Source organism: Pelodiscus sinensis, chromosome 22 (assembly GCF_049634645.1).
Source record: "Pelodiscus sinensis isolate JC-2024 chromosome 22, ASM4963464v1, whole genome shotgun sequence".
Taxonomy (NCBI): Eukaryota; Metazoa; Chordata; order Testudines; family Trionychidae; genus Pelodiscus; species Pelodiscus sinensis.
The window spans coordinates 12,919,915-12,945,658 of NC_134732.1; the positions used below are offsets into that span (position 1 = coordinate 12,919,915).

The 25,744-nt window shown below is 45.8% G+C and overlaps 1 protein-coding gene across 6 annotated transcripts in view; it reads left to right on the plus strand.

The window, feature by feature from the left end:
- USP20 (ubiquitin specific peptidase 20) overlaps window positions 1-25,744 on the plus strand; it is a 46,639-nt gene that overhangs the window by 4,704 nt on the left and 16,191 nt on the right. For 4 of the 6 annotated variants that reach the window (XR_003090373.2, XM_006128340.3, XM_014576176.2 and 1 more), the window contains exons 2-11: window positions 12,932-13,025; window positions 13,910-14,007; window positions 14,734-14,787; window positions 17,087-17,149; window positions 17,477-17,608; window positions 18,188-18,284; window positions 18,518-18,587; window positions 19,423-19,536; window positions 22,048-22,126; window positions 23,532-23,967. Coding sequence is in view for 5 of the 6 variants with exons in the window: in XM_006128340.3 (XP_006128402.1) it covers window positions 13,927-14,007; window positions 14,734-14,787; window positions 17,087-17,149; window positions 17,477-17,608; window positions 18,188-18,284; window positions 18,518-18,587; window positions 19,423-19,536; window positions 22,048-22,126; window positions 23,532-23,967 (1,126 nt within the window). In the remaining variant the exon portion in view is untranslated. Of the gene's footprint in view, window positions 1-3,328; window positions 3,689-12,931; window positions 13,026-13,909; window positions 14,008-14,733; window positions 14,788-17,086; window positions 17,150-17,476; window positions 17,609-18,187; window positions 18,285-18,517; window positions 18,588-19,422; window positions 19,537-22,047; window positions 22,127-23,531; window positions 23,968-25,744 lie in introns of those variants that run through there. The other 2 variants (XM_006128342.4, XM_075905254.1) reach the window with 2 other exon arrangements.

The window sequence follows — 25,744 nt, forward strand, 5'->3', positions numbered from 1 at the left end:
ATATAGGTGTTGTTTGGATTAAAATAGCATCTAGAACAGTGAAAGGCAACCTAGGTTATGAATGGGCATGAGTGGCCCACCGAAATCTTGGTGGGCCACAAGCAGGGCCGGCCCAAGCCATTCGTGTGCCCGGGGCCCCGAGAGCACGGTGCCGCCCCCGGGAGTGTGGCGCATGTGCGATGCCCCTGGGCCCCGCCTGGCACATGTGCGGCCCAACCTGGCCTGGTCCGGAAGCCCGTAGCTTGGGCCGGCTCTGGCCACAAGAGTGTTGTAACCAAGATTGTCTCCCAGAATAAGGTAGTTTTACTAACTGCGCTTGTGTACAGAGAAATTGTGGTGTGTGCTGGTTGAACTGTGGCAGCACTATGGCTCCAGAGGGAGCACACGACTCCCACAGTCAACGTTGTGTGCAATCAGCACGTATCTCACTTCATGTGTCCTTGCTTTAGGTGCATGTCACTTTTGTAATACAGGTTAAATTTATCTAAACTGAGACTTTCTGGCCTGGCAACATCCGGGGTCCTGCTGTTCCTGGACCAGAGAGTCCTGGTGGAGGGCTGGCTAGTGGTTGGGGGGCCAGTGGCCAGGAGCCCTGCCATGAGAGTGTGGCTGGGCCGGCGGCAAGGGGGCAGTGGGACAGTCAGCCCTGCTGTTACCACGAGCCCAGCTGGGAAGCCAGTGGCCAGGCCAGGAGCAGAGCCAGGCAGGGGGCCCAGTGGCAGGGGGACCAGAATTGACCTCCCCTTGTTCAGGACCAATCCGGTCCCTAGGGTGCTGGACCAAGGAGGTCCAACCTGTACTTGTAGGAAAAAAACTATGCAGGTGGAAATCAACAGACTCTGGCAACCCTGTGCATGGGCAACAGGAAACAAAATGTCTCATGGGCCACAAACAGAAATCCAATGGGCTGCATGTGACCCTCAGGCCACAAGTTGCTCACCACTGATCTAGAGCTCTAATATCTAGGCCATTTTGTTTTAGATGCTATATCACAGGTGTAAGAGACACTGGGCTACATCTACACAGCCAATGGCAGCGAGCATCCCCGCCCAGGTCGTCAGTTTTGGGTTGCAGAGCTAGCACACTAAAAATAGCAGTTTAGACAGTGCTTTGAAGTTGTGGCTCCAGCCTGAGCTACAGTGTCCACACAACTATTTTTTAGCTTAGTAGCACAAGCCTGTTTGTCAACCTGGGCTGGCAGTGTTGCTTCCATGGTCTATGTAGACACAGCCAAGCAGAGGAAGAAATCTGAATATCTTTGCTTTGCAATAAACTTTCCTGGAAGAAAAATATATATGGTGAGCTGAAGGGGCGGTCCTAGTCTAGCTGCCAGCAACTGGCGTCCTAGGCGAACCATGCAATCGGCGCCCCCACCTCCAAACCCCTCAATGATATTGCGCCACCATTTGGCATACCATTTAACTTGGTGCCCTAGACGACCACCTAGTTCGCCTATGTGGACGGGCTGCCCCTGGTGAGCTGGTTGCTGAATGTGCCATACAACTTCATGGGCTCACAAGCATTCTGCTAGAATAGAGTCTGATAATCTGTTCTTGTAAAACAATGCATTTTCACTAGTCCCTATGGATACTGACCAGTCCATTCCTTACTGTTTTCTTGGTATTTCCTCACACATATACAGGCAGTCCCCGGGTTACGTACAAGATAGGGACTGTAGGTTTGTTCTTAAGTTGAATCTGTATGTAAGTCGGAACTGGCTCCAGATTCAGCCGCAGCTGAAACTGATCAGTTTCAACAGTGGCTGAATCTGGACGCTAGTTCCGACTTACATACAGATTCAACTTAAGAACCCCAGGCATCCCCAAGTCAGCTGCTGCTGAAACTGATCAGCGGCTGATTCCAGGAAGCCCCGGGCAGGGGCTTCCTGTAGTCAGCCACTGGTCAGTTTCAGCAGCGGCTGACTTGGGGACGCCTGGGGCAGAGCAGCTGGGGTGCTGCCAGGTTGGTCCCGTAGCACCCAGAGCGGCGCTACGGGACCAACCGGCAGCGCCCCAGCTGCTGTACCACAGCCGCCCGGAGCAAAGCCGCGGAGCACGGGGGCAGCGGGACAGCCCAGACGCGCCGTGGCTGTCCTGCTGCCCTCGGGCTCCCCGTCTTTGCTCTGCTTTGCTCCCCGTCTCCCTGGTCTGCAGGGGAGCAAAGCAGAGCAAAGCCCCGGAGCACGCGGGCAGCGGACAGCCCAGACGCGTCTGGGCTGCCCGCTGCCCGCGTGTTCCGCCGCTTTGCTTCCTCTCCCTGGTCTGCTGGAGACCAGGGAGAGGGCCCCGTTCGTAAGTGCAGATCCGACGTAAGTCGGATCCGCGTAACTCGGGGACTGCCTGTACTAGCTGCTAGTAAATCCTTCCCTGCTTCAATAGCTCTATCTTTTGTCTGATCAGCCTGGAATGAAGTAGCTTGAATAGCTCAAGAAACATTTTGAGTGTGTGTGATTTCATGCAAAACAGACATTTAGGGTTCTTTTCAGCTATACCTGATATGTGAGCATGCGATATGTATGTGGCATCTGTATTAATAGCTCTTTGTTATGGGTATCTTTCCCCACCTGGACCTGTTCTAAGTTTCTGTCTCCTCTCTTGCCTGGCTTCTTAACACTAGGGCTGTGTCTAGACTGGCAAGTTTTTCTGCAAAATCATCTGCTTTTGTGGAAAAACTTGCCAGCTGTCTACACTGGCTGCTTTAATTTCCGCAAAAGCACTGATGATCTCATGTAAGATTGTCAGTGCTTTTGTGGAAATACTATGCTGCTCCCGTTCGGGCAAAAGTCTTTTTCCGAAAAACTTTTGCGCAGAAGGGCCAGTGTAGACAGCAGAGATTTGTTTTCCGCAAAAAAGCCCCGATCGCCATTTTTGCGATCGGGGCTTTTTTGCGGAAAAGCAGGTCTAGATTGGCCACGGACGCTTTTCCGCAAAAAGTGCTTTTGTGGAAAAGCGTCCTGCCAATCTAGACGCGCTTTTCCGAAAATGCTTTTAACGGAAAAGTTTTCCGTTAAAAGCATTTCCGGAAAATCATGCCAGTGTAGACGTAGCCTAGGAGGAAGAGGTGAGAGATTGTGTTTTGGTGACCCTGTCCTGGGTTCTAATTCCCTCGTGAACACGTGTCAATGCATCCATGTGACCCTCTCTTTATGGGAACACCTCCCTAACCAGGACTAGCCACTTTGCTGGGCCATTCCAGCCCCGTACGCTCTCCAGGCCCTGCCACCTTGAGAATCCCTCTCCCTCTTTGATGTGAAAGGGACAATCCCCTGCCCTGTGTGGCCCAAAGCAAGGGGGGGAGGATCCAGAGCAGGGCGGGCACCTGTCCAGGCTTTCCTAGGATGGCCCCTTGTTGGAGGGAGCTGGGTCCCGGCTGCCCAGTGGAATGGGGCTCAGGAGCAGGCGGGGTTTGCCCCCCAGGGGCCGCAGCTGTGACCCAGAGGGACCCCCGCGTCTTGGGAGCCGCCTCCCACACCTCGCAAGCCGGCCCCGCGGGGTAAGGGACCGAGGGGTCCCGTCTGGCTGAGCCTGCAGCCCGGCTCCTTCCCTCGCCTCGGCCCCTCCCCCGGCCGGCCCCTCCCATCCCGCCCGGGGTGCTCTGCGGCGCCCGGCCGCTGGCTTCTCCTCCTCCGGCAGCAGGTAACCTGCCCCGCCGGGCGCCGTGGTCCCGGCCCGCTCCCCGGGAGCAGGAGGTGGGTCGGGCCTAGCTCGGGGGCCGAAGCACCGGCCTTTCCTCGTCAGGGAGCGGGGCGCCGCGCCGCGCCTTCCGGGGGTCCCGCTCCCGCTCCCCAGGCCGCTGTGGCGCCAGGCGGGGTGACGGGGAAGGGGGGGTGATGCGCCCTCATGCGCCCCGCCCTTAGCCTGGGACTTGCCCCGGACAGAGGCGATGGCGGGCGGAGGCATGAGCTGGGGGCCAGCGTTGGCCTTCCATTGCCCGGGGCACCCCGGCAGGCTCTCGATTTGTGGGGCCCCCGTGTGGAGCATGTAGACCCTGGGGGTGCCCGGTGTGAGGGGAGCTCTGGTGTATGGAGGATGCTTCCCATTGTGGGTTAGACGGGGGCGATGCAGGAGAGTTTTAATATGAGGAGTTCAGGGATTTCAGTGCCTGTCATTCTTTGGGGCCAGGCATGAAAAGGACTGATTTTATCAGCTAAATGTGGAGGATAAGTAAGGGTTTTGATGAGGAAGTGTATAGTTGTGCCTGCACTTTCCATCTTCACATGGAGATGAGTGCGCTGAACAGCATTAGCAAGTAGGGAAGGGTCCAGGGGGTGCTTTGGAAGAGCGTGCCGACAAAACGGTTATCCCTCCCCAAAATAAAATCATGGATCCCTGGGTGGTTACTGACTTGGCATGTGCGTGATGCAGGCCCCACAGTTTCCTCTGTTACTGAAAGTTCCCAAGCTTGCAAATTAGGGAACTGGGATGGCTTGAGAATTTCCAGCATATTTAGGGTTCCCCCAAAATGCAGATGCCCCCAAATGCAGATTGCATTGATTGTCTGCAAAGTCTCTGCATTCATCACTATGGTCTTTACTGTGAACTGAGTCCCTTGGCAAAGTAACTGGCATTTATGTTAATATTTTAGGAACCTTGTTTATTTATATATTCCTCATCAGTAGGTGGGAGAGGGAACACAGAAGCAGAAAGCAGAGGCTCAGCAGAAAGGGGATGATGCAGCATCAGTTGTTGGAAAAATGATGAGTAATGCCTGCTGTTCCAATTAGAAAGGGCAACTCTCTGCTTTGTTTCATCTGCACTGCCAAATAGTGTTGACATTCTAGTATCCCCCGGTCCTTAAACTATTGGTAAGTGTAGCCAAGGAAGCAGTTCAGCTTATTTAGCAGAATTTGAGGAATTTTTGTCTTTATCTAAGCACAGTAAATAGTTGATTCTAAGTGTTTGTCCTTTCTTTATTAGTGTAGAATAATTCTGTTGGCCTTGGAATAGTATGTTAGAATTAGTTGGTCTGTTTTCTTGTATCTTATCATCTGTTCTTTCATTCTTTCCACTAGTAGTGGACAGAATTGTATTTAGCGTCTATTATGATAGGAAGTGGTAGCCTGTTATTAATAACTACAGTAGTATTGGGGGAGGGAAATGGTTTTCTGTGCCTATTGTATTTGTAGAGTTGAATTTTTGGAGGATCCAAATGGCAAATGCTTAAAGATAATTCCTTTGCAATCCTAAGTTTTGGGGATATCATTTCTAATTACCTCAAAAAATAAATATATATTAAATGTTTTGCTTCCTTTGATTGTTCTCCAATAAGGCAAGTAATACCATCAGGGTTTCTAGTGTTAGATGTGTTCTGAACATGGGACTGGGACCAGAAACTTACGTGTTCTGATTCCATCTCTGATACTGACTCTGTGTTATGCTGGGCAAGTCCCTTCGTTTTCTGGCCCAGGTTCCCTTTCTAGAAAATACAAATAATATTGTAAGTATTTTTTGTATCGGGGTTGGGGAGGAGGATTAACTAGCAAACGATTGTAAAATACTTTGGAGATGAAAAACACTAAGTATTTCTTACTTTTATAATACTTGTGTATGTTGAGTACTAAATGTTTAATTTCTGAAAAAATATTTGCAACTGACAAGCTTTGGTGCTGCTGCATGAAGCTCCCTTTAGCAAAAGGAGAGACTATGTTGTTGAGTAGGATAAGCCACTAGTTTGGGCAACATTTGTTGTCTTTTTGTAGGTCAGAGTTACTGTGGAACTATTCATGCTGTTCTGCAGTGCTTGTTGGGAAGGAGACAAACTTATTTTTAAGGTTATTTTCTTTCACTTTACAACAAAATGTATGAACTTTGATAGACAAATAAAAGGGTGACTTTAAGAAATGTTTTTATTATTAAATTCCCGTTTTCTTAAGTAGCAGAACCTGTACGTATCATGTGATTAAATTGGCCTAAGCCTTAGTGTAGACATGGATATAGGTCAATGGAAGAACTCTTCTGTCAACTGAGCTATCACTTTTGGAGAGGAGGATTTACTACATCAAGGGGAAAAAACCCTTCATTACTGTAGTGTCTTGGCTACAGTGGTGCAGGTGCAGCATTTCTAAAAGGCCTATCTACAGTTGAAATGTTACAGCAGCACCACTCTAAGTGCTTCAGTGCCTAACATGGTGAGAAGGGTTTTCCCATCAGTGCAGGTAATCCACCCCAAGAAATGGTAGTTAGGTTGACAGAAGAATTCTGTTGACCTAGCGCTGTCTACACTGGGGGTTAGCTCGGCATAACCGCACCACTCAGGATGTGGATTTTATAGTTAAGGCGACTAATAAACTTTCTAATAAAAACCAGGCCTAGCATAGATGTACCCAATACTACAAAAAAACAAGTTTAATAGTGGTTGCTAAATTCAGTTACAACCTATCTATAGTCTAAACCAGGGGTCTCCAAACTACGGCCCGCGGGCCGGATGCGGCCCGCGAGGCCCTCTCATCCGGCCCATGGAGACCTTTTTGTCTACGGAAAAAAAATTACGGAAATTTACGTGTATCCTGCCAAGATCAGCCGCCGCTTACGTGGACGTTATGTTTTTACCGAATTAAAAGAGGACTGGTGGGTTTTTACCAGTTTTTGCCCAAGGAAGACTTTCCTAATGTCAAAACTTTTGCATCAAGGTACCTTTCAACCTTTGGAACAACATACCTGTGTGAACAAACATTTTCAAGAATGAAATACGTGAAGAACAATTTGAGAACAAACTTGTCCGATGATAATCTCAGGTCACTGTTGATGTTAGGGACAACAAATCTAAAGCCAGAAATGTCTGCTATTTTGGCATCCAGGAAACAATTTCACCATTCACACTAATACAGGTGTTCATGTGTAGTGTATCAATGTGTTATTAAATAATAACTGAATAAAATAATATTAAATAAATAATTAAAAACAACATCCATGTTTTGATTGTTTTTTACTTGGACCTCAAGTGTGTAGTCGGCCCCCGAACTGCTGTTTGATAGTTAATGCGGCCCTCGGGCTGAAAAGTTTGGAGACCCCTGGTCTAAACATTCAACCTGGACTAGGTATATGGGCTTGACCCCTTTCCCAGTTGTGTTCAGAAAGTAAAGTGCTAAGAATAAGTGGAAAAATCAACTCTCCAGCCTTGCAAACACTTGACTTACAGGTTTAACTTTAAATATATGAGTAGTCCTTTAGGAAACAGAATTCAGTGGGACCACTTGTGTGTGGAATTTTAAGTACATGTATAAGTGCTTGTATCATCAGGGCAGCTATTTGTTAATTCAGTTTGTTTTAAAATTAGTTACCATTTAATGTACACATGATAAAGATGTTAGATGATATTGTTTATAGCGCTATCAATCAATCAATCACAGTCAACTCACAAGACTAACTCAAATTAATTGTGATTAATTGCACTTTTAAATAATAAAATCACAATTCATTAAATCTTTTGGATGTTTTTTCTACATTTTCAAATATATATTGAGTTCAGTTATGACACAGAATACAAAGTGCACAGTGCTCGCTTTATATTTGTATTTTTGGTTACAAATATTTGCACTCTAAAAACCCAAAAGTAATAGTATTTTTCCATTCACCTCATACAAATGCTGCAGTGCAATCTTTTTGTCATGAAAGTACAATTTAAAAATGTATATTTTTGGTTACATAATTGCACTCAAAACCAACCAGTATTAGGCTTTAGATTAGGGGTCGGCAACTTTTTCAAACCAAAGAACCAAACTACTTAGAACAAATGGTCAACGAAGAGCTGTATAAGAATGCCCATGTGCATGATTGAAAATATACAATTTAATATTATTGATAATTGACATAATGGTTAATAATAGCATAAATGAAACATTGTACTCATAGACATTATTTAATGGGACTTCTGTTGCTGTGTCTTTTTGCACATTTCTTTTAAGTTTACATCATAACTGGTCAAATCCAGCTTCATGCACACATTCAGGCTGTTTTCTGTCAATCTTATGGCAGGGGACTGAGGATGTGGCAGTGCAGGAGTCTGGGTTGGGGTGTATGAGGGGCTCAGGGCAGGTGGCTTGGGTGTATGATGGACTCAGGGCACAAGGTTAGGGTGTGGGGGGTGCAGGAGTGTTATGGCAGGGGGCTGGGGATATGGGGGTACAGGAGTTTGGGAATGAGGGGCTCAAGGCAGGGAGTTCAGGTGTATGGTGGGCTCAGGGTTGGGATGTGTGGGGTGCAGAAGTATTATGACGTTGTGGCCAGATGGGGCCTGGCTTATTGGCCAGGCTTCATTTTTAAATAAAGTAAAATACAGTATTATGTCCAACTCAAAAGCTTCCAATATTGTCTTTATTTATGATAGTTGTGGAGGGACCACACAAGTAAGAAGCAAAAAAAACCACTGCAACCCCTCTGAACCTTTACTGTTGTGACCCCCAACTGAAACACCTCACTCCCCTTGTGCTCCAGCCCCAGGGGGAGGGGAAGGGCAGGAAGGACTGTGGTTCAAGGCATCAAGCCAGCTTAACTCTTCCAGGGTTAGTGGATTTTGTGGACCCCTCTAGGCTCTGGGCTGGGGCCAGAAATGAGGGTTTCAGTGTGCGGGACAGGGCTGCCAGTGAGTGGGAGAGGGATGTGGGTTAGGATCTGGGCAGAAGGTGGGGTATAGGAGTGGGTGAGAGTGCAAGGTCTCGGTGGGAGGTGGCAGGAGCAGGCTGGGGGTGCATGGTCTCAGTGGGGAAGGGTGTGTGTGTGAAGGGGCTGGGAATGCAGGGGCTGGGCATGAGGGGTGGGGGGGGGCACTTGTTTTTGCACCGAGTGCCATTCCCAGGCATCAGAGGCTTTCCCTGTTGGGAGCAGTGGGGAAAGCCTCCCAGAAGCGCGTCTTTGCGCTGCTGTTTCCCCATCCAGGGGAGTGGGAAGGGAAGCGTCAGCTTGTGGAGCAATTTCCCCCCACCCAACCAGATCCAGTGGGGAGGCCTGGGGTCCCTTCTCCCCCCGCAGGAAGTTGGCGCAGCACTCCAATCTGGGGGGGAGGGTTGGCCCACAAGGCTGGAGTGCTAGCATGGGTTTCCTGCTGCGGGGATACAATGGGGGCTGAGTTCGACCTGCAAAAGAACCATATCTGTCTTCCTAGTGAGGCATATTTTGCTCCTGACCCCTGCTTTAGAGCTTACATGTCCATTCAGCCAGTTGCTAAAACAAACACATCTGTTTACATTTATGGGAGGTAATGCTTCCTGCTTCTTATTTACAATGTCACATGAAAGTGAAAACGCATTTGTATGGCACTTTTGTAGCCAACATTGTAAGGTGTTTAAGTGCCAGATATGCTAAACATTCATATGCCCCTTCATGCCTTAGCAACCATTCCAGAGGACATGCTTCTGTGCTGATGACACTCGTTACAAATGCATTAATTAAATTTGTGACAACTGCTTAGGGGAGAATTGTATACCTCCTGCTTTGTTGTACCACATTTTGCCATCTATTTCATATTACAGGGGTCTTAGATGATGACACATTGTTCATTTTAAGAATATGTTCACTGTAGACTGGGCAAAATGCAAAGAAGGTACCAATGTGAGAATTCTAAAGATAGATACGGCGCCCGACCCAAGGTTTAAGAATGTGGTGTCTTCCAAAATCTGAGTGAGATGAGGTGTGGAACACGCTTTCAGAAGTCTTAAAAGATGTGGAAATTACAGAATCTGAACCCCCGGCAAAAACAATTCACTTTCTATTGTTTGGTGTCTGACTCGGACCATGAACATGAATGTGCGTCAGTTGACGAGGCTTTGGTTTGTTATTGAGCAGAACCCATTCTCAGCACTAATGTATGTCTTCTGGACTGGTGGCTGAAGCACGAAGGGATATGTGCATCTTTAGTGCATCTGGCACATAAATATTTTGTGAAACTGGTTACAGCAGTGCCATGCGAACGCCTCTTCTCATTTTTAGGATACATGTAAACAATAAGTGGGGAGCATTATCTCCAGCAGCTCTAATCAAACTTGTTTGAGTGATAGGCTGAACAAGAAGTAGGACTGAGAGGATGTGTAGGCTCTAAAGTTTTACATTGTTTTATTTTTGAATGCAGTTTTTTGGTACACAATTCTGTGTTTGTAAGTTGCACTTTCACTATGGTACTTGTAATGGGAGAATTGGAAAAATACAATTTTTGTACAGTGCAAATAAAAAGTGAGCACTGTACATTTTGTATTCTGCTTTGTAATAGAAATCAATATATTTGAAAAGGTAGAACATATCCAAAATATGTTAATAAATGACATTCTATTATTATTTAACAGGGCAATTAATCACAGTTAATTTTTTTTAATTGCTTGACAGCCCTGATTGTCTTTTCTGCCTCAGATTCTAAAAAATGCAGCCCTGTGGGATTGGGCAGTGTCTATTTAGGCATCTGCTCACTGGTTATTAAGCCAGACTTGAAGCTCTTAGAGCTCTTAGAGCCTCTGGCTACAACTAATGGGCCACTGTCTATTATTTTCAATGGCTTTCTTTCCTGCACTGCTGCTATGCTCCTAGCTGGTAAAGTGCTTGTACAACATGCTATATTTTGTCTTACTTCTGCTAGGGCAGTGCTTGGAATTAGGAAGGATTTTCGGCTTTGGGAAAAAATCTTTAGCTGGAGTGGCTTAGCTCTTCATCCTCTTGTTTGCTTGTTTTTTCAAAAAAAAATTTTTTTAGAGCAGGACTACTCAACTTTGGAAGCCCTGGGGGCCACAATAATACTCACAACACATGCCGAAGGCTGCAACTTAAGTGTGGTTGAGTATACATGCAAATAACTTTTCACACTGACAGGCATGAATACAAAGATTAAGGCAAGACTACACAACACACAGGCCCCATTTAAGTCAGTTCTGCTGATATTAACAAAATGAAATATTTACCCAATTTCCACCCATATGACAGCACTTTTAATGAGCAATGACAGTCCAAGAATTTAACTACTAAAGCGCATATCAACTGAAGACCATTGTATTGACTACTTTTTTGTTTTGGGTTCACAATTTTAATAAATCAAACAAAAACTGCATCTTATTAAAAAGAAAATTGTATGCCAGTGTTTTGGGTGTTTAGCTTGAAGCTTCGGGTTGTGCATTTCTTGGAGTGATTTTACTGTAAAAAGAAAAGTTTCCAAATCAGAACACTCCAACGTGACATGAAAGGCAAAAGAGGACAGGTGCCTGGGAGCCCCGTCCTAGATTCCCAGCAGGGCTGACATCCCCATGCGGGAGTCCATCACTCCATACGGAATGGAGGCAGAGCCGCCCGGCCGTGGCGCTCAACCACACATGACCAGTGGGAGCCAGTCAGCACCTGTCAGGCTCTGCCTGCAAGGCTAAGCAGCCAGCACTTCCCACAATGCCTGGCACCTCCTCCCTGGGCCTAGAAACGCTGATACCCTGTAACTCATCTATTCCAGCCAGCCTGTCTGCTTGTGTCTTTCAGTGCTCAGTCCACCTGGGAAACGCCTCACCATTGTGGAGCATGTTCCCAGTGGAGGCCATGTCCAAAGAATCCCACCCGTGGGCCACGTGTTGAGCCCCGTATTAACCCAGACTGCACCGTGGGCCGCAAACAAACGGGCCGCGGGCCACACGTGACCCACCTATTGAGTAGCCCTGTTTTAGAGCATCTTTGGAAATGAGGTCTGAGGCACCAAAGAATGTTAAATGGCAGAAAACAGTGACTATGCAAAACTTTATGTAAAACTTTTGGTGAGCTTGAAGCTGTCCTTTCTGTACTGGTATGGAGATTTTACATCTGGTTGGCCTCTAGTAGTAGTGTTCTGGAGCTGGTTCTGAACTGTCTGTAGTTCTTGTAGTTTTTGTTTAGGTCCTAGATGCAATTTCCTTAAAATATATTGTTCAGAAGTTGCCTTGTTTTGATGCCTTATGTTCTATTATATGCCCGAGGGCATATATGGAATGTTCCATAGGTAGGCACCATGATCTCACATATGGACTACTCCAAAGGGGTTTATTTAGCTTATAAATTATGTTATTTGCATAGAAATGTTCCTTTATACTGGCTGTGCTTGGATATATTATCCTGAGTGGGACCGCACATCTCGTACTCTTCAGTCTTCATGATTTACATGTGTTAATATTGTTGAGCAGCAGTTTAACAGTAAACCCCTCAGAAATGCAGGTGGCTTTCTTTCTTCTGAAGGTAGGTTATTGACATTAGAAACCTTCTTATTTTAGTCCCGGTGCCCTTATTAATTTAAAACAGTGAGTACTAGGGTTGTTAGAAATTCTATCAGCTACACAATTAGCTAATTGCTCGCTTCCTATTGACTACACAATTAGACGATAAGGGAGGAAGCCTCCAGGAGTTACTCCCCGCTGTGGCTCCGCAGTTTAAATGTAATAAGAGCCGGGTGGGCAGGCAGCTACACCCTGTTCCAGACCTGGATCTGGGTAGGTCCCAGACCCAGCACGAGACAAGCTTGCTTAGTCACAGCTCGTGCCGGGTTCAGCAGACCCTGTCTGGGACCTCTGTGGACGCAGGCTGCTTCATGGCAACCTCCCTGCCCCGCTCCTATGCTGCTTAAAAGCCGGCTCCCCCTACCACAGGCTCCTGCTTCTGTCCACCCCTTGCTGCCTCTGATACAGAGGCAGCAAGGGTGGGGAATGTGAGTAGCTGAGTAGTCGACTCAACTGCTGGCTTACATCCCTAGTGAGTACATTTGTGGTGATTAGTGACTAATAGCTCTAGCTTTAGCTAGGCAGCTTACTTGGTCTCCTGCATTAAAAGTCTAGTCCCTCAAGCCATCCTTGGTTTAATTACTAAGAATGTAGTCATGACATATAGCTTACATGATTTTTCTTGTTTCCGTGTGTGGACTAGGAAGAGGTTTAATTAAATGATACATGTCAATTCATGTATAAAATATGTCATTTTTTTCTTTTTAACTGGATTAGTATTTTTTATAGCATCCAACGATGCTGTGTGATCCAGAGAAGCTGGGACTTTGAGCCTTCAGAAGAGAGTACTCAGTGGTTCGTCACATTATCATCTTCCTTTGAGGTAGGAATGAATCAGCAAATCCAAATCTTTGGTTAGTGTGGATGTAACTGAATTGTCAGTTGTGGCCCTTAAAGCGGGCATGTATATTTACAGGGGGCTGACAGACTTGCTGGGACCCCAGGTAAGGTGTGTGTGGGGAGGAGGCTGGGGGCAGCCAGCCCTCAGCGCTGCCCAGAGTGTGGCACGCCACTACTCCTCCCCCAGCCAGTCTGCCCTCAGAGCTGCCCAGGCACCCGATGTAGCTCTAGCAGCAATGTTGGCTCTAGTTACTGTTGCTCCTGCCATGGCAGCAGCCAGGAGCCTGGAGCTCTTTTGAATTGCGGGCCCTAGGGCGGTTGTCCCCTTTGCTCCTCCCCCCGTTGGAGGGCCTGTATATTTAGTATTTAATACATTTTTGGACCACATTTTTGGACTGACACATTGTACAAACAATAATTAACTTTATGTTCCCTGCCTCTTTCCATTGCATCAGCCACTTACCTCTGATATCATAATGCCACTACTCAACAATGAGCTCTTCTGCATTAGCACAACTGCAGGGTTGAACAGTGTTACCTGGTATCAAGATTGGTGCTTTTGTGTGTTTGATCTCTAAGCTTTTAATTTAATTTCTAAGATTTACTCGTTTAGTTCCCTCTTCCTTGCGTTGGAACAGACGTACAGTCGGGGATCTGTGTTTTACCTAATTACAGGGGAGTTGTAAAATGTCATTGTTTGAATGTTTGAGATTATTACTTTATGCTTCCATTTTAGAATGATAGGGATTATGACAATTGAAATATATGACTCAAAAGTATATCCCTTTAGTTTCCTGTTGTCTTTACCATCAAGTCTGACATTGAACCAAACTGAGGAGTCATCCTGTGATTTTTGTACTTCTGTAGGTGAACTTTAGGTGACAATGGGAGACACAAGAGATGTTTGTCCTCACCTGGATTCCATAGGTGAGGTCAGCAAGGATGACTTGCTGCTCAAATCCAAGGTAAAGAAAGTGTTTCTTGCAGTGTTTACCTCTTGTGTGTAATTGGGGTGAGGTTTGCCCTAATATGCAAAAATTGTCCGTATTCACAAGTGGGATGTGGAAATTGAATTTCAAATACTGATACCTTTTTGATTGTGCCTCATCATGACATTTTGTTAGCCATTTGTACTTCAGAAATACAATTAAATCACATGAAGAGGCTGTCTTTATGAGAGAGCGTAAGGGGAAGCACAGAACTCTTGCATTTATGCTTAAGTACTGTTGATCTGTCTATCTCACTCATTACCAATTTAAGTCTTCAATCCTGAAATGGTTTCATTTGGTAGCTAATACATTTTCAAGGCTCATGGGATTACTTCAGAAAAGGGGTAATATGAAAGGAAGCATCTGTGTGGCTGGAATTTTTGAATGAGTAGAAGTGGCTGATGGAATTAAATTAAAAACCTAACATTTCTACTCTCTGGGTAGTGCTCAAAGCCCTCTTCACTGTTGCATTTCTGAATGACTGTTAATCCTGCTCAATGCTGTCTCTTATCCAGGTATTTTAAAGTATACATTTAGTTTAGGTGGAATGCATAGTACTGGGAAAAATAACTTGTGCAGCCAAACGAGTTTTTAATCTCTGTCCCAAAAAGTTAACTCATGTAATAAGAGTGGCAACTCATGCTCCCCTCAGAATCAAGGGCCAGCTAATAAACGTGACTTTTTCTTTATCTATGGTTGTAGGGAACCTGCCAGTCGTGCAGAGCTGCGGGACCAAACCTCTGGGCTTGCTTGCAGGTAAAAAGGACTTGCTATTTGTGTGGGCTGCATAGTGGATCTTCTTGGTTTTTTTATTTATATTGTTTCTTAGTACAATGCTGTACTTGCTGTTTCAGGCTGACTTATCACCTTTGGAGATGAAATTAGGTCTGAAACCATATAGTGTCTAGTGAACATAGAAAGAAGCAATAGAAGAAAGAAAGCCCAGAAAAAGTGTCCATCAGTTTTCAATTATATCCCTGGAAAATGGAAGCCAGTGATCAAATCCTAAAATACGCCTGCTTCACATCTATGCCTATTCTGTTCACCCCTCACAAATGCTTTCCTCCTGGAACCCCCCGGGAATGAACACTGAAGTGATACTAACTACCATCTGCTTTTAAGCACCTGGTGATTAACTGGATCCTTTGGCTTTTAGAGAGATTTAAAGTGTATGGAGCCAGAGAACATTAGTGTTGATATTGAAAGGGGAGGAACAAGACAAATGGGAATGAAAAAGAGCTGCCTTAAATAAGATCAGAGCTGGAATGGACTCAGAATGTCATCTAGTCTGGAACCTAGGCCTTATTCAGCTCTGATGTAAGCAGATATGTCACTATTGACATTAAAACAAACCAAACTAAAACATTCTATGCAGTGATGTCATCATTGACTGTGGTGGAGCTTCATCTACTTACACCAGCTTTGATTTTGGTCCCTGTCACTTAAAAAGTAGTATTGTAGAGTAGTGTTTCTCAATGAGTTGCTTCCCCAGAGGGCAGATATCGCCAGGCAATTGGGGGCAGGAGGTACAAGGCATTGAAAATGTTGTCTTGTTTTTCCCACTCTCCCCATGCTCTTACTGTTCAAGGTCAAGTGTTCTCTCTGACACCTCTCAAAACAGACACTCACAAATTATATAGGCCTTTCATTGTTATCCTGGATACATTTACTATAAAAGCAAGAGTAAAAATGTAATAAAGTCATGAAAATATTTGCGTTGGAATAAAGGGTTGTTTACCTGGGAAGTTTGAGAAGCACTGCTCTAGAGAAAGTTAGAAGATTCCCACAGTGCACCTGACTGTGCACCTGTGTGTAACTGTCTTATCAACTGTCAGTCACTTGTACTATCAAAAATTATTCCCAGGTAACAAATGCACATGGCATTTTTCAAACATGGGGGAAGTCACACATCCTGAGGAGCTCACAATCCTTGTCAGTTTCATTCTGCTGCTTTTTCTTGGGAAGTTTTATGTGCAGGAGCTGCAAAAGCACCAGTACTGGTGCTGTGGTAGTTCTGGGGCTGCTCTGCAAGTAACAGAAAGAAAATCATTTTTCCCTGCCATGAATCCCCAAGCATCAGGCAGGGATTGCCCTATGTTGCCTGTGAATATCAACTTCCATTATGATAGTTTTGATCAGTTTGCATCATGGTACTTCCCAGACCCTGTGTGCTGTGTAATCAGACTAAAAGTTAGTCCTTGCCTCAAAGAACTCTTAGTAGGAGCAGTGGAACAAAGTTGAAAAAAATTGTGCTAGTTTTTACACTGTTGTTCAGGAAGTTGCAGTATCCCCAGAAGTATGAGACTGATAGATCTTATACCTGTAACTGCAGGGGAAAGTTATTCTTTTTAGATAGATGTCTAGACCTTTCCAAAACATAATTGTAATAGAAGAAAGAAAACAAGGTGTTTGATTGAGGGGATTGATAGGGAAAGATGAAGCAGTGGAAAATAGGGACGTTAAAACTGTTAACTGGTTAAATGAGAGCTATTAACTCATTAACCATTTTACCTTAAGTCCTGCTACTCAGCTCGCCACCTGGCCCCTCCATAGCTGGGGCTGCTCCAGCCCAGCGTTGCTGGCTGCCACCGGAGTTTACTGGCAGGGATGGTTAACTGGTAAGCATACTTGCTTACCAGTATGCTTACTGTTTAACATCACTAGTGGAAAGAGAAGAGGTGACAAGATGGACATGGGTGAACTGACTGCCTCTTAACTTACTGTTTGGATTTTGTTAGACAAGCAACTTATTTTTACAACTGATTGATCAGTAGGCACTCTTATCACTCAAGTATGATAAAAAAAACAAACTTTAATGAGATGGATTGGGGGTTTCATAGAGTCCTGTGAGCAAGGGTGGGCACAGTTTTTTTTACGTAGTGCCAAGTTGTTTGTAATGCTGTGACTTATGTTACAAAGCATGCTTATGAAGTGCAGAAGGCCAGCACAGATGCAGCTCCTGGTTCCTATGGGGTCACAAACCCCCCTTTTCATGTTATTGTGGGTTTATCTTGCCATATCAAGACTGTTCTCCCACGGTTTCCTCTCTTTCTAGGTTGCTTGTCCTTATGTTGGGTGTGGGGAATCCTTTGCGGATCATAGCACCCTTCACGCACAGGTGAGCTATTCTGTGTAATCCTCTCCCTTTCATCAGGATAGACAGGGTTGGATTTCTGAATCACTAAACTCTGATCCACAGAGCGTTGGCACTTACTGATGTCAGAGGCAGCAGCATGCGGGGGGGAGGGGCTGCGTGTAACTGTGAGGGTTAACTGATGAGCTCAGTGTTTACACAGATACACTATCACATCGCTACTGATTATAGCCATTCCTTGCTATTTTCGTGCTCAAACAGCGTATATGTAATGCCTATGGCATGTAGGTTCCAGACTCTCAGATGATTATGACTTTTATAATTTGTGGTTCTCACTGTTTTGATTTTTAGGCCAAAAAGCATAACCTGACAGTGAACCTGACCACGTTCCGCGTGTGGTGTTATGCCTGTGAAAAAGAGGTATTCTTGGACCAGAGGCTGGCAGTGCATACTCCATCCCCACCTGCCAAATTCAGTGAACAGGTGGGTCTTCCACCCCATAAGTCAGGAAGCTACCATTGAATGGGCTGGAAGGGAATGCTCAGAAGGGTTTTGTTTGACTAGGTCAGGACTCCCTACCATTGCACATGCTGTCGTTGCAACGAGAGCTTTCAAATCTGAAGGAAGATGCCTTCCATCAAGATAATCATGCATTTACTTAGCAACTTTCATCCAGACCAATTCCTAATGGGCTTTAAAAGTAAATGCATGTATATGCAATGGGTCTGTCTTTAGCCACTTTTGAAGGGCAGCCACGTCTGGGGTGAATTGCAGAAGCGTTAACTGCCATACTAGAAATATGCCCACTGCAGATGCTATTGCCTGTCCCTTGGGTCTCTTGTGGCACATCTTGAAGTCACTAAGGGTACTCCTTGGACAACCTCCACATACGACTGAGGTAATGCCATCAGGGAAGGTAAAGGGGTTATTGCAGCTGTGTATTGTCAGTGCCTTCGTTACTGGTGTACCCACTTAGTGGCTGAATAAATGGGCACAGATCATGTGTGTCCTCCTTGATGGTCAAAGCTGCCATTGATGCTCATTTCTCTGCCTTTAATCTAGGATGCTCCGTTGCCTGCTCACCCTCTGAAGGCAGTTCCAATTGCAGTGGCTGATGAAGGGGAATCCGAATCGGAGGAGGATGATCTGAAACCAAGAGGTAAGGCCACTTTGAATTATGGAGCCTGTTATAACAGCAACTCTGGACTCTAAGCTTTACACTCTGATTTCCCAGAGAACCATTGTGATTTCAGTAGGTTTGAGATGCTAAACTCATCTGCAAAGGACAAGCCGGATTCCCTTTCATCTTGGGTAGAATGTAAAATGTGGAGGCTCTGAAAAGGAAGGGGCACTGAAATGTGACCTGTCTCCTGTCTCTTGCACTTTCTCTAGGCCTTACTGGAATGAAAAACCTTGGGAACTCCTGTTACATGAATGCAGCACTTCAGGCTCTCTCTAATTGGTAGGCAACAAGACCATTTTGTGTTGATGTTCTCTTGAGGCACGTCTACACTGGGGAGTTATTTTGAAATAACAAGGCAAGCATCCACACTACTAAGCCTGTTATTTCGAAATATTGGGCTTGTTATTTTGAAATACTAGCTCTTGCTTGTGAAGCAGGAATAAGCTTATTTCAAAATAATTATTTTGGGAGTTATTATTTTGAAATAACTTGGTTGTGTAGACGTAGCCTTGAATACCCACTACAAATTAAAACTGTGGTAATTCCAATTGGAGACTTCCTTCAGGAATTCTGTGTGTGGAAATCAGTCAGCCCAGGGGCAGAATGGGGGGTAGAAGGAGGAAAAAACAGGATCACAGTATGTTTAAGCGACAAAAAATATAGCGAAGGAAACTGGGCAAGTCCGTGGGACACAGACCATTGGATTGGTGGTGGAGCTACAGACCTTTGGTTTCCATTGTGATCTTTAAAATATATTAAATATAAAATATTTTATAGGTGCACGTGCACAGTTTTTTTTTTTTTCCAACTTCTTTTTCATGTCCAAAATGAGGTGGCCTTGAAAACCTCAGTCCCAAATAATTCTCTCCATTCTGTCTTGGCAATAAGCTCCAGCATCTCTCAGGCTTGCTGAGGAGGGCTCCCAATCATTCTATCCAAAGGGAATGATTTGTTAAGATTCAGAGGGATGCATTTGCTGCACCCTCTCTTTCCCCTTTTACTAAATGTTATATTCAAAATGCAATCTTAGAGCATTTCCTCTCTTTGTGTGACTTGAAATGTATGCGTAGAAGAAATTCCCCTCCACTTACCTCTCCTATCTTTCCTTCTTTAGCCCACCTCTCACACAGTTTTTCCTGGAGTGCGGTGGGCTGGTACGTACGGATAAGAAGCCAGCATTGTGCAAAAGTTACCAGAAACTGGTCTCTGAGGTTTGGCACAAGAAGCGGTGAGTCATCCCTCCCCAGTCCAAGTTACAAACACAGTAAAATTTGGTGCAGCACCACTGAAATAATGTGGTGTGTAGTAGCTGGGCATCTGGCTCCCTACCTGTAAACGTAAGTAGTTGCAAGAGTCAAATCCAATATCTAAATGGTGTCTTATATTTAGTGTTATCGTAGTACAGTACAGACAAGATGGTGAAGTAATAACTTCCATTGGATCAACTTGGGTGGAAGAGACCAGCTTTTGGGTGTCACAGAGTTCTTCTTCAGGTCTGGAAAAGATAAGCCTCAGCTATTCTACCAACAGAAATTGGTCCAATAAAATATATTACCTCTCCCAGCTTGTGTCTCTCATATCCTGGAATCAACACTGTTACAACAATACTGCAGGCAACAGAATATGAGTAAATTGTGGGTTTGGAATGGACTAAGCTGTAAAGTCATGGCAGTAATTTTTAGTAGTTTATTGTAATTTTAATGTAACTTATCTCTTGTGAAACAAGTAGTCCTGTGTCATCTTAGGGTATGTCTACACTACAAAGTTAATTCGAAATAACAGCAATTATTTCGAATGAACTTTAATAGCATCTACACAGGCAAAGCGCTATTTCAAAATAAATTCAAAATAGTGGAGCCCTTATTTCGAATTTAGTAAACCTCATTCTGTGAAGAGTAACACCAAATTTGAAATAGCTATTTTGAATTAAGTGCTGTGTAGAAACTTAATTCGAAATAGGGGGCCTCCAGCCCTTCTCAGGGAGCCGTGGTGGCCACTCTGGGCACAACCAGGAAAACTTACTCTCCTCTCCCCCAGCCCCGGAGCCATTAAAGGGGTAGACCCTGTCCATAGTGCCTGTGCCAGCTCCAAGCCTGCCAGCCCAAAGCCAGCAGTGGCCACCGGGGCCTCTGACCCAGTGGCCCCAAAACATGAGCCAGCAAGTCCTCCACTGCTCCCCAGGAGCAGTCTGCCATCTCCCAGGAGCCTGACGGGCTGGAGAAGGTGGAGGCGCCTTCTGGTCCAGGGTGGAGATCATGGACCTTATTCAGGTTTGGGGGGATGCCCCCAACGTCCATGATCTCCATACTAGATGGAGGAATGCGGCCATCTATGGCAGGTTAGCTGCGAACCTGGCCACCAAAGGCCACATGCGAACCCAGGAGCAGGTTAGCATGAAAGTCAAGTTGGTCTGGAGAGACCCCCCCCCAGCCCTGAGCTTCCCCTCCCCCTTCTTCCCCTTGTTTCCCCCTTCCAGCTCCCTCCTGCCAGGTTTCCCCCCTCCCCTCTTCCACCCTCTCTCTTCCCCTCTCCCACCTCCTTTTCCCAGTCTCCCCAGAGGTTCATCCCCCCCCCAGTTTTGTTCAATAAACCCAGTTTCTATTTTTGAACATATGTGTCTTTTATTTGACATCAGGAAGGGGGGCTAGGGAGGGGTAAGTGGAAGGACGTGAGGGAGGAATGGGGCACGAGCCCCCAGTGGGGAGGACCAGGGAGGCTCTGAGGGCTCCTCGGGGTGGACGCTCTCCTTCAGGGCCTCCTGGATCCTGACAGCCCCCCGATGAACCCCCCGGATGGCAGCCAGGCTGATAGCAACGACCCCACAAGACGCACCGGCGTGCCATGGGGTAACTCTGGCTCCATGTGGCCGAGTGCTGTGGTGTCCTGAGTTCGGGCACTCCAAGACAGGACTGCTTTGCTGTCCCTCATCGAGGTAGACAAGCAAGCGGGGAACCCTGAGATCTGTCTGACCGGGGTGGGGGTAGGGTCCCTTTAAGCACAGAGCTCAGTTAGCCTCACACGCTAAGTCCTAACCTGATGCCCTGCCGGCACTGGTTCCGGCCAGCCTTAACTTTGGTTCAGGGTCCACTCAGTGTGGATGTGCTATTTCTAAATAGCAAAATGCTATTTCGAAATAGTTTTTGTGGACAGATGCGTTATTTCAGATTAACTATTTCAAATTAAATTAATTCAAAATAGCACTGTAGTGTAGACATGCCCTTAGAGACTAACAAAAATATATAGGATCTTTTGTTTCATATAGGATCATGAGCTTTTGTGGATAAGACCCACTTTATCAGAACTTTTTATGGTTTTAAAGTTACAGACTAACACGGCTCTCTGAGACTTTTTATCTCTTGTGAGTTCTGAGTGTTGGGAAGTGCCCCCCACGTTTGAGGTGGACACTACTCTGTCTTTGAAATCAAAATGTATAAGTAGACCAGAACATTCTGACAACGGAAATGATGGAAGGCTCCATCACTTGACCTGTTTAAAAGCGAGACAGCATTCGTGAATGTATAGTGGAGATCAGTGTGTCACTAGTAGGGAGAACAGATCAAAATACTAGGCAGATTCCTTACACCATCTGAAATCTTCTGATTTCTAGTTAACAGATAAGTTCAGACTTTTTTTAGCTACATAACTGTTCTTTTCCCCCTTTCCTTTAAACTGACTACCACTCTTGTGCTTATGACGCAACTTAGCTGTAGACCTGATACGTATTTTTGTTCTCATACAGCCCAAGCTATGTTGTTCCAAGCAGCTTGTCTCATGGAATCAAACTGGTCAACCCTATGTTCCGGGGCTATGCACAGCAGGTGGGCCATTCAACAGAAACATGTGTCTAGGTTGTTTCACATCATGTGATTCTTAATGCTATAGTGAAGTTCCTCATGTAAGAATAAGTGGACCATATTGACTGGTTGGGTGCTGGGATTGTCCCATTGTTTGTATCTCTACTAGCAATGGCTAGAGCACTTGACTGGGATCTAGGAGATGTAGGTTCTGTCCCTGGGTCAGCCATGGGCCTGCGGGGAGACTTGGGGCAAGTCTTAACATGTCTCTGTGCCCCAGTTTTCCTATCTGTAAAATGGGGATAATGATACTGGTCTGCTTTCTCAAGCATGTTGAGTTCTGATGACAAATGCCATCTAAGAACCAGGGGGCATTATTGTTACTTGTAATAGAGATGAGAGTCTGGTTACACCTGCACTAGACGGTTACAAATACCAACCTTTATCTCACACACATCCTTCTGAGCACCCAATTTAAAAGAACATGTCTCTTTTTAGGGGGGAAGAGTACTCCACTGTAAACAAACACGCAAACTAATAACAGTTTTACAAATTTAGCCCTCAGTGGTGTCCCTCTCTCTGTTTTCTAACCAACAACACAGACACTAGTGTATTTAAGCCATGATACTGGTAGCAAGTGAAAACATGATGATAAAAGGACCAGTTGCTGAAATAGAAAGACCAGAGCTGTTATATTTGCTCTCGATGCAAAGTGCATTGGATTAGAATTCTAGCAATAAAGATTTAAAACTGAAGAGCTGATGATATTTTAAGCCAAATCTTCCATAATGTCTCACAGGTCTTCAAAATTTAACTGCTGAGAGCTGTCAGGGCCCCAAGTAGTTCTTTGGGAGGTCCCTTATCAGTAATCTCCATTATTTCCTGGACCATGTAGGAGGCCCTCACCCTGGCTAATTTGTCTTTGATTTCTAGTTCTAATCTTTGGCAACAAAGGACTTTAATGTCATGATTGGTGTATGAGGAGATGTCAGTGGAGCATGAAAATTGTTTTTGCAGCACAGACTGTACTGTTCTTTCCAGCCCACTATCTTGATTGTCTGTTTCCTGATTTTTCCATGTTCTTTCAGTGCTGACATCCCAATAAACAAAGCAGTTCTCTAAGATCTGAAGCAGCTGCCCAGTTTGACCATCCTGAATCCTTCCTATGCTCCGGAGAAAAGGCAGAAACTGAAATAGTTAGCTGCACATTGGGATGCTAACCCCCAGGAGTTAGAGCAGTCTCTTAAATGGGCAGAATTCCTCTGCTCATCCACTGCATACCACTAAATCCATGTGTTCTCTGATTGGGATTCCCTGTATTCCTTAAGTGGCTAACTTTTGTGGGCAACAGATGAATTAAGTGGAAACTGGAGTAGTTGTGTTGTCCCGAGATGGGCAGTAGATAACATGGGATTACCTTGGTTTTCAGGACACCCAAGAGTTCCTGCGATGCCTAATGGACCAGCTTCATGAAGAGCTAAAGGAACCGGTTGTTGCTGAGGCTAGAGACTCTGACTCCAGTGACATAGATGACAAGCGAGAAGGTGACCGTAGCCCCTCGGAGGATGAGTTCCTCTCTTGTGATTCGAGCAGCGACAGGGGTGATATGGATGGGCAAGGCAGGACAGGGGGCATGAGTGGCTCCCTAGCAGAGACAGAGCTGCTGATTCAGGATGAGGCCGGGAGAGGGATCTCTGAGAAAGAGAGGATGAAAGACAGGAAGTTCTCCTACAGTCACCGGCGGAGCAACTCAGAACAAGTTGATGAGGATGCAGATGTTGATACCACCATGATGCCAATTGATGGCAGAGCTTCTCCTGAAACCCTACCTGCTCCCCGCCCTGCCAGCCCATGTAGGACACCAGGTACTAATACGGCTTTCCTGTCATGCCATATAAAAGAACCAGAGTCCTATTCGTATGTTGGGGCATGCTCATGGGGGATGTCTGCCAGACAGTCGTGTAGACATTCCCACTCCAGGTTTGAATAGCTCTTTGCTTCTAGGACAGGTTGCTTCATTTCTACAATAGCAATGCCTGGGTAAATCAGCAGAGAAGTACTTCATCATGCCGATACGATGATGGGAAGGAACATGGGTTACACACTGACTAGGCCAAATGCAATCATTAAGAAAAACAAAAACCCTTCTGTCGAGAGACAGTGTGTTTTATGTCCTAGGATTAGCACTTCCTACATTAATGCCAGAGCAACATTTTAAAGAAGTGAACTGCTGTGTTGCTAATGACAACCCCACTATTACTAACCACACAAGACATACAAAAAGAAACCAGACAATGCAGGAACCCATTAGATAGACAAGAGCATGGGCTGAGGGTGCTCTGGGACCTGCATACTTTTTTAAAATTACTTGAGGGAAAAATACTTGTTCCACATTATCTTACAAACCTTCCCAAGAGGGGTAAAGAAAGGGAGGTAACAAGGGATGTGTGGAAGTGGACTTGTGGCAGGTGCACCACCTCATGGCTAAGTGTGTGGAGTAGCAGCTCTGTCTCCAGCACGCCCTGCCAACAGACACTTTTGCCCCTTGGTGGTCTCTCTTCTTGTGACTCCACCTTCTGGCCAGGTTACATTTCGTCCTGCCCCTTCTGGGATAGCAGGAAGTCCAACAAATAGTCTGATGTTCCTAACTACCTTTGGACCCACTTCTGGGGCCCATTGTCTTTATGCTCTTCTCCCAGAGCTCTGTCATTTTGGCCCCTCCTGAGGGGCCTTGTGTCACCTTGCCCAGTGGCTAGCAGGAGAACCCAGGCTCTCTCCTGACATTGGATTGCATCCAGGAGTCTATACCCAGCAGCTCTGGTTTGCTCCATCAAATTTCTTGCTGCTGCTGCTGCTGCTGCTGCTGCTGTCGCTGTCTCCCTGGACTTCCTCCTGTCGCCTGTCAGGTGACCTCCCTTGCAGTCTCTCTAGGTTCACCTGTCTGTTAGGGCAGAGCTCTCCCTTGGAATTCCTCAGCAAAGTACCAAACTAAAGATATGAAGTGTAAATCCCTTTGTCCCTCCATCCCTCACTGCTTCTCCTCTGAGCATCTCTCAGGGCCCCCTCCATGGAAGTCCAAATCCTGCCCAGTTCTCATAGCTCCAGAGCCTGCTGCATCCCCAGTGCTGTTAAATGTAACTCCTGGTCATCTGCTAGACTTCCCTGCTCAGGGGAGGATCTCAGGGCCATCCTCCCGCCTCTTTGATCTTTCCCATCTTTCTGGTCCGAGAGTGTGATTGCAGAACTTCTCCCTGCAGCCCCTTCTGCAGCAGGCTTTGTTTGTACACCCAGTTCTCTCATAGCAGGGGCTCCTCTTGAATGGGGCATGGCTCCACTTGAGGTGCAGCCAAGTGGGTTGATTGGTGTCTCAGGCCCAGGTTAACCCTTTCATTGCCTGTGTGGGTACACACTCACTCCATCACAGGGAAACAGAAAGCTTTGTTAGTGCTGCTCAGTAAACATTTTACAAATATTTTTAAGCGGTGGAGTAGGAGCATGGAGAAATTCCATGTGGTTCTGCAGAACAGTTGGCATTGAAAGGCTGTGCTCCAGATGTGACTCTTCCGTGCTTCGATTCCAAGACAGTGACCCAGCCTTCAGCCCTGTGGGCCACAGAGACAGAGGAATGCTGGCAGATGTGGG